Source organism: Anopheles gambiae, chromosome 2, assembly GCF_943734735.2.
Source record: "Anopheles gambiae chromosome 2, idAnoGambNW_F1_1, whole genome shotgun sequence".
In the NCBI taxonomy this organism is placed as follows: Eukaryota; Metazoa; Arthropoda; class Insecta; order Diptera; family Culicidae; genus Anopheles; species Anopheles gambiae.
In genome coordinates, this window is record NC_064601.1 from 55383040 (window position 1) to 55393545 (window position 10506).

At 43.4% G+C, this 10506-nt stretch overlaps 1 protein-coding gene across 1 annotated transcript; it reads left to right on the forward strand.

Annotated features, from left to right (window-relative positions):
• The first annotated feature begins 7823 nt into the window (after positions 1-7823).
• On the forward strand, positions 7824-10498 carry LOC1274650 (TATA box-binding protein-associated factor RNA polymerase I subunit B). Its single transcript, XM_313802.6, has 2 exons — positions 7824-8327; positions 8398-10498. The coding sequence occupies exons 1-2, from the start codon at positions 7957-7959 to the stop codon at positions 10466-10468; spliced, it is 2442 nt and encodes an 813-aa protein (XP_313802.6). The 5' UTR covers positions 7824-7956; the 3' UTR covers positions 10469-10498.
• Positions 10499-10506: the final 8 nt, after the last annotated feature.

Consider the following 10506-nt stretch of genomic DNA (forward strand, 5'->3'; position numbering starts at 1 on the left):
TGTTTGAATGCTCTTTTCCACCGTAACGTAAATAGCAAGTAAGTAAGAAGAGAGAAAGATAGTGATACAGAAAGATAGAGAGGAGATGAGTGAGAGAGAAAGAAATAGAGAGAGAGAGAGAGAGAAAGAGAGAGAAGGAGAGAAGTAATATTTATGCGTGAGTATTTGTCAGTGTATATGCATGGGTGTGCATGTGATTGTATTTGTGTTGTAAAAAAGATAACACGCGCTCACAATTTGATAGCGGTTCTGTTGAAGAGGATTCTCCATCTCGTGAACAATGGAGTGTGTGGAGCACAAAATATAACAATATTTTTTTTTTAACACTGCGAAAGGCACACACATAGACAGAAACGTACGAAAACACTAGAACCAGACCGTAGGTTGTGCGCATCTGAGCGGGAGAATATGCATCCGCGAGGCTGCTCCGGCTTGTACCGATTGATCCGATGGAGACGCACGATTGTTGTTGACTCACAACGTGGGAGCGCACGCGTGCGTGTTTGCATTTTTTGCACCATTTTTTTTTTCTTCTTCGATTTCGCTCTCTTTTCTCCGAAGGCAATGTTCAATGGTATTTGGGATTGGGGTTGTTTTTTTGCGAATCAAAATTTACATATTGGCATGTGTGTTTGTGCTTGCATTTGATTTTTGTTGCCATCGTTGCTGCTCATCGTTGCCCACCGGCATTTGATAAGATTGATTGTCGGAGGAATTGGAATGGGTGTAATCGAACACCTTCGGTTCCGTTTCGTTTGTGTGCTACGGTATTGTGAAGCTTCGTGTATGTTCGTTCGGGTTCAGGTTCTTTAAGGAAACCGCAAAAACCACACAACCTACGGCACAGAGCAAACATACAATACCGACCGGCCCATGCACGTTCTGTTTTACTTTGCCTTTTTTATTGGTTTGCCTCACTCTCTCCCTCTGTCGAACACCTCATCATCTTCATCGTCATGTTTATCTACGACTTGGACGCCGTGCGTCACAAGCTAACCTATGTGTTTGTGCGTACCGCGAATGCGTTTGTGCTCATCCTTTGAGGCAGGAAGTGGGCAAAAATGTTATTTGTATCTTTAGACAACAATACCACACTTAAACAGGGAGTTCGTTTACACCTTGCAGAGCCATCACAACACTAGAGATAATATAATTTTCAGCATTTGCCATTCAATCTTACCGTGTTGTGCGACGCGAAGATATCACGGACGGTGAAAGATCCAGACCCAGTTCTATCTGTCTTTTCTTTTTCTTCTCATTTTATGCTGTGACACATTTAATTCGCGTGTTCGGATAAATAGCAGAATCAAAGGCCATATTCATGCATTATTAACACGCCTCCTACCATAGAAAATATTCGCCGAAGACGGTTCGCATCATCAATTCGACATCATGTTGAAAGCTTGATGCATAATTTAGCATCGAGTTGAAGCTTTTCCACCACCTTTTCCTTGGTGCTATGTGTGTTAACCTCTTCGTTATTTTCCATACATACCAGCAATGTACGACACATGAGTTCGCATTCACGTTATGAGTTCAATATTGGCATAGATCGAGCCCTATACTTCTCAGCCATAATATGCATCACAGCATTCGAATATTTTTCAGCTTGAGCCAACTCTATCTAGATCACTCGTAGATAAATGGGGCAAAATAGCAATGAAACGATATAATGCTTGCACAAAAAAGTGGTACCGAATTATCAACACCGAAATTATCAGGCAAATGAACAACAAAACGGTAAATTATTTCCAAATAAACTTGTTTGCTTTGACTATTCACTCAAACAATTCCATCATCTGCATCAATATTGAAGTATTCGGTACGCAAACTAACAACTCGTTTTCGCCGATCGCCTTGGTTGCTTGGATTATGCATTCAATGCAACGTTTGCACAGCAAAACTATCGTGCTGCTCCTGTGTCTAGACTCCCAACACCGAACACCGGACGAGCGTGTACTGCAGTGCGAATCGCACAGTATCGATAGTAACCTTGCAGTTCCGGTTGCACTTACACATTACTGCTAGGTGTTTACCTGTACCGTACCCTCCCTCCACCGAATCGCACTGGCAAGCCGAATGCACACGATCACCTTAGATCTATCGCTGCCAGACGACGATGCTACAAAAAGGTGCGGCCAATCGGCGTATTTGATCGAATCATAAGTTGGCGACCGCACTTTAGCCACAAAACGGAAGCTTACGCTTTAAGATTTATGAACATTAGTCACGGCGACGATCACGCGAGGCATGACGATCACAGAACCTTGAGTTTGGCGCAAACCGATACTAAACAATATCGCACATGTTTGGCGCATATCGCAACGGCATTGTAAATTGCGTTCAACTACCTTCGCTGGTTTGATAAGCATTCAAGTGAGAAACGTCTGCATTCCATCACCGCTAACCCTTATTTGCGAATACATAATATGGAGTCTGTAACAGCAGGAAACCAGTAATAGATAGTTTTTTCTCGATATGTCCAACCAATAATATGTTTTCAAATAAAAAATACCCGTTTAACACGAGCCAGAGGCAAATTATCACCATTTCATAATAGCAGCAATTTGGATTGCAGTGGACCACGCCACGTTTGTGGCAGGAAATTATTTCGTGATCAAAATAAGCGTCTGACACCGATCGTCCATCCGCAGATAAAATGGTCTAGAAATGGAATCAGCCCAGATCGATTGCTGCTTACATGTACAATTATCGTGCAGCCGCAAAAGCTGCCCAAACATTGACACACCTATTTAAAGTCAGCCCGAGTCGTCGCGTCTGACTACCGAAATGAGAGTTGGCTCAGTTTTACATATTGCGGTTGTACGTTTATGTCAAAAATCTGTAGGGCGTTTTGAAATTAAGATGTTTTCTTTAAGATCAAAGGACTTTTTGTCTTCCTTCTGGCCAACTTGTATTTTATATCAACTTTACTGGAACTTGGCATTCAAACTATTCATCAATGCTTCCATTTTATTTGAATCAATTTAATGTGTACATTCCGACATTCCGATTCCGATGAAAATAATCGTGTTAAATAGTAGATTGATTATTTTTAAATATAGTACGATTTTGATTTTTATCGTGCTTTGAACCGTGAACCGTTGAATCATATGCTTTTTTATCTTAAAATGTCTCATCCCAATCCCTCACTTTGCCCCCGATGAGGGAACAAACGCTGTGAAGGGTGTATGGAACGTTGGGTGAGCAAATTGAAACAGCTTTACCATACTCATGGGACGGCAGATGCGAAACAAACAGGACCCGACAGTCCTATCCATCTACTACCGTCCTAGCAGCCGCCCGACCGCGGACGGGACCCTACCAACAGAAGGGAATAGGAAAAAGGAAAAGGAACTAATTCGATAGATAGCCAGATATGTAAATAAACAGCGCGTCACACGAGCCTATGTATGTTTATTTTTAACCTTTTTAAAATATACAGCGAAAGGGCAGGATTGCTCTTATGCTGATGCCCTACATGGGATGTGATGTTGCTCCGGAACGACGATATCCTATCATACCGCACACTCGTCGTTCCCAACACGTTGCGTGAAAGCTAGACTGAACCATTGGAGTGCACCCCTTCTCTTTTTCCTTCCCAACCATGCAGTCAACCATGCTCCAACATCAGAGCAGTGTGGGTGCCAAGTGACCAAGAAAAGCTTGCGTTGAGCAATGTGAAATTTTAGCTCCCATCCCTTTTTCTAACGCCAAGTAAAACGGGGGAAACACCGCATAGTTTATGTACTGTCCCCGAGTTCCCCACACACAACTGGGTGCCGTGTTAATTATGGCCCAAATGCTCGCTGGTAATCATTCAGCCGGCAAATATCGCTCACACGCAGACCCAGAGCACCTCCAGCCGGGCTGAAGCTCCCACGAGCGTACATGTGTGCAGGCACTTTAGGCTCTCGAGCGTGCCCTCCAAACGTGTAAGGTTAAATTGCCTTCCCCATCCGGTCGGCACCTTAGTATCCCTTTTTCCTTATCGAGCACGCAGAAGGAAAATAAAACCCGCCCAGAACAATCGCGTATCGCTCGGAGCGAGCGAGCGGCTTGAAAGGATCCCCTTAAACGGACTTTTTTTTTCTGCCAGCCCAGAAAAGCTTCCTGGCCACCCGCAGTAGCTTAACTGCTAGCTTGACGGTGGGGAAATTTCTGCACACATGGAAAAAACGTGTATCCGTGCGCTCGCGACGTGTGCCAATCAAATGAAAATGGAATTCAAGCACGAAGAAATGCATCATACGTTCTGTTTCGGGATGCATCGGAATTGCAGCGGCCGAGGGATGGAAAGCACCAAACCCTTTTGCTGGAACCCTTTTGTTCTTGCTACACATCTTTCTGTGTCTGCGGTTGTGTTGTGGACACAGCCCACCGTGTCCTTGGTGGGCGTGCTTGGTACACTACCTGTGTCGTCAGTCTCAATTCACCGTCCTTCTTCTCCACTCTTTCGTCACAGATGTGTGTGTGTTTTGTGTATTGTTCTCGTAGCGTTTCCTGTGCCTTATCAACAAAATGTACAACCACATCTTACAAGCGATGCATTCACCGGCCACAAACAACCACGGTTTACCACGATTCTCTGTGGCGAGTTTAAAAAAACTGCTTCCCACGTATCTGCACTTCCCTCCCGGCTGGTTCGCGGTTTCCATTTCCATCAGTATCACACCATGCTGGGGAAGGATGTTGGATGCTGCGGCACATCATCATCATCAAACCAACCAACATAACACACGCACACGGACAATGTTGGGATATAAAAGGTACCACTTACTCACCGCCGTGTGATAACCCCGCACCGCGCCATCACCAAGTGCCGACAGCCTTTCGTGTATCCTTTTTACCGAAACCCGTACCGAGCGCCCCCGCCAAGACTCATTACCATTCAGGATGGGACAAGAGTAGGCAAGCTTCTTCAATTTACTTAGCATTTTAGCACGATACTCGCTGGCTTTCATCTTCTTTGGTACCCCGCTTTTCCTCGGGATCGTGTGACATACTTGTAGTTGGCGCAAACGCAAGCGACCATGATTTTTGTTTTCCTCGCCTCGCGCTTTCTTTCGTGTTCGGTCGTAGTTGTTGAGTCTGTTGTTGTTTTTTTTCAGTACTGATGCTGACGATGACGTTGGTTACTGCTCATCCAAAGTGGAGGCTGCGGATGGCTTCACAATCATTTGCATTCATCGATCGAATACTTTCCGCACAGTGCTACTCCTCCCAGCGTCTACTGTTAAGCGACTATGAGGTTTATATGTGAACGAAGTTTGTAGCCTTGTTCATGTCCTTAAAATTATTTTATTTAGTTTTTAATGTAACACACAAATGCCATAAAAATAATTAATACCATAAAAAATAACTCTAGCATCATAAAAGTAAGGTCAAATTGACCTATATCAATGTACAAAATACCTCAAATTAGAGGAATCCCTTTACATCTAACATGGGTGTAATCAATTTGCTTTGCAGGCTTACATGCAGGCTAAATATACCGTCAGCACCAAAGGCTTTACATGATTACTGGTGTATATAACTGCTACCCAGTGGCTCGTCTATCTAGTTGTATGGTGTAAAGAATTTTGCTAAAAATAATATCACCGCTCCATTAACAACACAACCAACCCATGTCAGCCCAAATATCTCCTGTGATGTTATAAGCACATTTCGGGGCTATTAAACCTTCATAAATCTCGATGTGTGTGTGTGTGTGTGTGTGTGTGTGTGTGTGTGTTGGAACGGAGTGGGCAGTGGGTGACGCGAGCCTGCCCATGCCCAACCATCGGAACCGTTCCCGACAAGACTAATTTTGATCATGTGAAGAGCGAAGGCTTTTTTCCGCCCTTAGTCAGCAAAAAGAGAACAAGAAACACAATCCAAAAGCAGGAGCGAGAATGATAAACAGTGAGTGCCAAAAGGCGCACTCGGTAGATGATAAGGTCAGGTTCTGCCATATTTTCATCGATCGAACCGGTGAAGGGCATTAAATATTTACGAACAACGTTTCGCAAACGCTGGCACGAGCAGTTTCGCCCAGCTTTCCCTCCCAACCTCTCACTCGATCTCTCAAACTTTCAATCTTTCTCGCTCTCTTTCGCTTCTCGCCTGCTTTGTATCCTTCTCTCCGTGTCCGTGACCTCTGTAACACGTGGCCGGTACTAGGCGGCTCCATCGGGTTTCGAAACCCGAAAATCTCTGACCGATACGCAAACCCGGCTCGAATGCTGCAGCCAGCTGTTGCGGCGTGCGCTTGTATTTTGTGCGTTCACGTGAGAGTGTTTACGTGTAAATCTCAGATGAGCAGCACACACGAAAAATCCCTCCGGGGTTTTCCATACCGACGCGTTCTGCGCGTTTCGTCCGATCTTACCCCGCCTTCAATCATGGCAAATTTGTTTTGTGCAAAAAAAAACTCACATTAACAAAAGAAAACCTGTACAATTGTGGGCACACAGGTCACGTAGCGATCCAAAATATTGTTTTAATTTAATTCTATCCGGGTGAAATGGAGAAGGAGAAGTCCTATGATGCCATAGGAAGACGGGGAACTCTTTTCGCGCGGTGACCACTTTATTGTGAAACACTGTTGACTTTGGGCTTGGTAAAACATGCAGACAAACGGAAACACGTACCATTATCTTAAGGAAGGAATAAAGGAAGCTAGCAGGAAGTACGAGATATTTGTACTCAGTTTACACAGCGCATTAAGAATGTTCGAGCAAATATTTGGAAGAAGGCAAGATTGGTTAAACATTTGCAGACTTAATAAAGTAGATGTGAAATTTTGAAGAATGAACAAGCTACTGTAGTGAATTTGAGCGCTCTTTTACTTCTTCATATGTTGCATGTCAAAATTACAACTCTGGTTGATGACTGATACTTCATTTCAGAGCATAATAAATATTGTTCAACTCAATGTTTTATCACCTTTCAGCAAGTGTTGCAAAATATGTATACATTTACATTTTACGTTACACCTTAATTAAAACTGAAACAACTACTCCCTGAACTGTTGCAACATAACTTCAACACTTACACGGGCAATAGCGAAAACGACACAAAACACTTGCACAAAAACTTTGTTCCTATCGGAGTTGTAAATTATACTCGTCAAATATTCCACACTTCAAGCTAAATATGATTAGAAAGAATAGGGTCGCTCGAAAGAGCACATGAGCGTACGCACGGGCACGAAAAGTCGACTGAACGAGTAAAGCGAATCTGAGCTGAAACGAGCGAAAGCTTTTCGCGCGCAATGTTTTTCGGCTCCCTTTCCCTTTCAACACACACACACACACACACTTTTGATCGAACGTGCACACATGCCCCTTTTCAAATGAGGTGTGTGAGTGTGAGTGTACAACAACAACAAGCTTGTAATATATTATGTGCCAGGGTTATTAACCATCAACTTTTAGCACGATGCATAGGTCACTTACGAAAAAGGGGTCTTTGGGATGATCTAGCTGTATATCCTCTTGATTTTACAACGCCAGGCATGGATCGAATCTCACGTAAAGCGTATAACTGTATGTAAGTATGCGCCTTACCTTAAAGGTATTTTTCGTTCTCCGTAATCAAAACATATGTATGTAGTTTGAAGTTTTGTTTTTTTTTCGATTTTATATGCTGCTGATACGATCAACATATTTTACAAATATCACATATTCACATGTAAAATATCATAAATATTATAAAGTTTTTTGTCCATTGCTTTCCTATCGTACGATTTAAACATTATTATTTTAATTAAAAACGCATGGCGATCGCCCACTGTGAGGTATAATGTCATTACAAAAAGTCACTCAGCTGTCATAGCTTGGTTGTTTTGTTTTCTGCTTTCGGTACTGTACACCGCATTGTTATTGTTTCTATGAAATTTGTTAACAAAACAGTACGAGATTTAATTTTACTTTGCGCCACCAAGAATGGGCTCATAACCGAATTGTGTGAAAAATGACGGAACCAAACGATATTTGTGAAGTGTGCGGCCTCGGTGATTTTATTTTAGAGGATGGATTTTATTATTGTACAGAATGCGGTACGAAACTACTAAACAAACGTGAAATTGTCGATGATGAGGTAAACGTGGGGTGTCAGACGACCATACGACGTGATACCGGGGTAGAAAATAAAATTACCAGCTGGGAGCAGATGAACTACTTTCTGCATGGCCTTACGGAACGCTTAATCGAGTTAGGTGCTCCAGAGGAGCTGAAGTCGACGGTGTTGCAGATATGGTGTGCCTATCTAAACCAGGCCGAAATAGCATTCTTCCACAAACGGCAACGAAAGCGCCCACGGTTGCCTCTAAATAATAAGAAATGGTACGTGTTGACGCTGTATGGCAAAAAGTTCAATCCATTCTAATGCTCAAAACTGTACCTCCTGTTTCAGGGATCTCAAATTGCTGTTCAACCGGGAGATTCCAAAGCGAGCCAAACGAAAGGGGGAGAAATTAGAAGGCGATATTGCAAAACGAGTTCGGAACTTAAACAAGGATCTATCAAAAGCTGACCAGGATGCATTCACACAAAGTCAGCCGTCGGATTTGGAATCTACAATAAGCACACTGTCTACCTCAATGCAGAGTTCCTCGAATACGGCCCACTTACCGTTAAGTTATAAGTTCAACAGTCGAGCACGTAAGCAACTGGTAGACAAATTCCGTCTCCCTGAGGAACACATCGAATGGCACGAATTAGAAGCACCAACAGATGCAGATTGCCATCCCTTCCCCTACTCGCCTGGTAAACTAAAAAACGTTCATGATATAGACAATTGGTCATATCTCTACCGCAAAACTGTTTTGCTCGCCATATTAAGCATCGCGTTAAATCAAGTGCGCAGCTCAATACAGACAGCAGATCTGTTGCGATGGATAGAGGAGGGACATTTGCCGTTCCATGATTTACGGCAATTCCTACCGGAGGGTTTGCACGCTGCCTGCTATTCCGAAACGGTGGCTCATCTTACGACAACGTTTCAGGGATTCATCAAATGTCGAGTGATCTCATCGCTGATGGCAGCAGATCTAGAAATTGTGCCGATTGAACCAGATCTATCCGCTCTTTGTCATCGTTTTCTAAGCGAATTGGCACTGCCGCTAGACCTTGCACCCTACATTACCAAAGTGATAGCAATTTCGCCTCCGATTAAGCGGAATAATGTATATAACTACTTTCCAAAGTACGAAGCTCACGCCATGAAGTACATACTGTTCGTTATGAAACTTCTCTTTGGTTTGGACGGTGTGAACGAAACCAAACTAGATGCCTCATCAAACAAACTTAACCATCGAATTGGATCCTTCAACAGTCTGCCGAAATTGTTCGTCTGGAGTGAATGGCAACGGTATGTGGCGATGCGACGCATCATACTGGAACAGTTGCATTATCCAACAAACCACTCGCGAACCCAATCGATTGTAAACCGTCCAATAGAAAAGGATCTCTTTCTACACTTCTTCGAATCGCGCATTGTTCCGGACGATGATAACACAACAGGCTACAAAGCAGGCATAGATCGAGCATCGCATCGACCGATACAGGAGCGTTTATTTAAAAATCTCCATTCTTTCATATCATCAACGATGGATAAACATCCAAATCTAAACCTTAAACGATCGAAAAAGCATATTACGTTTGAGCATAGCTTGCAGCCGCAACGTGCCTATCTAGCAGAAATACTGGAGATGGACGAGGCCGAACGGCATTACGTGCACATCCCTGAATATATGCGAACGGATCACAGCAAACGAACGGTAGTGCCGTTCATCAATCCAATGCCCCTCAAAATGCATATTCTCACCCACCACCGACTAAGATTGGTGACGAAAAAGATTAAACCATCGATGAAGCACATTCGGATGGCAAAATACAACTCACACACTACGAACGTCGAACTGTACCTGGCCACAAACAAATTTGCTCATGTTCTTTGTGTAAGTGATAGTGATTCGAGCGATTCCGAGGACAGCGACGGACCCAGTAACATTTTGGATTACATCAATGCACGTGCCCAACAAAGACAGCTTAGTCCCGATGAACTGTTCCACAAAACGCTTTGCGAGAATGCACTGGAAGAAATGGAAGCTGATCTACGGGCAGCTGAGTTTAAACATGGTACTAATTGGGATGCGGATTTGTCTTGGATGCAAGAGATTACAAACGAAATCAATCCGTTCGAAAACAATCCTCCATTGGACGAAATCTTGCCAGATGAGCAATGCTGCACTGAAACTGTGCAGATTGCCCTGCCGAACTATCACTACTGGGTAAACAATGGCAACATCAAAGACATTTCATCCGAAGTTTTCGAGCAGGAGTATCTTTCGCTCTTTCCCGCCAGCTTTCAATTCCTGCTTCGAGAGGCAGCATACGTGGCACACCTATCGCCACATGAGCTGTACTTTGAACTGAATGAGTTAGAAAAAAACTATTTTAAAACATATCGTCGAATAAAATGAAGTGTGGCGAGAAGAAAAGTTCTATACACAGTTGCTTA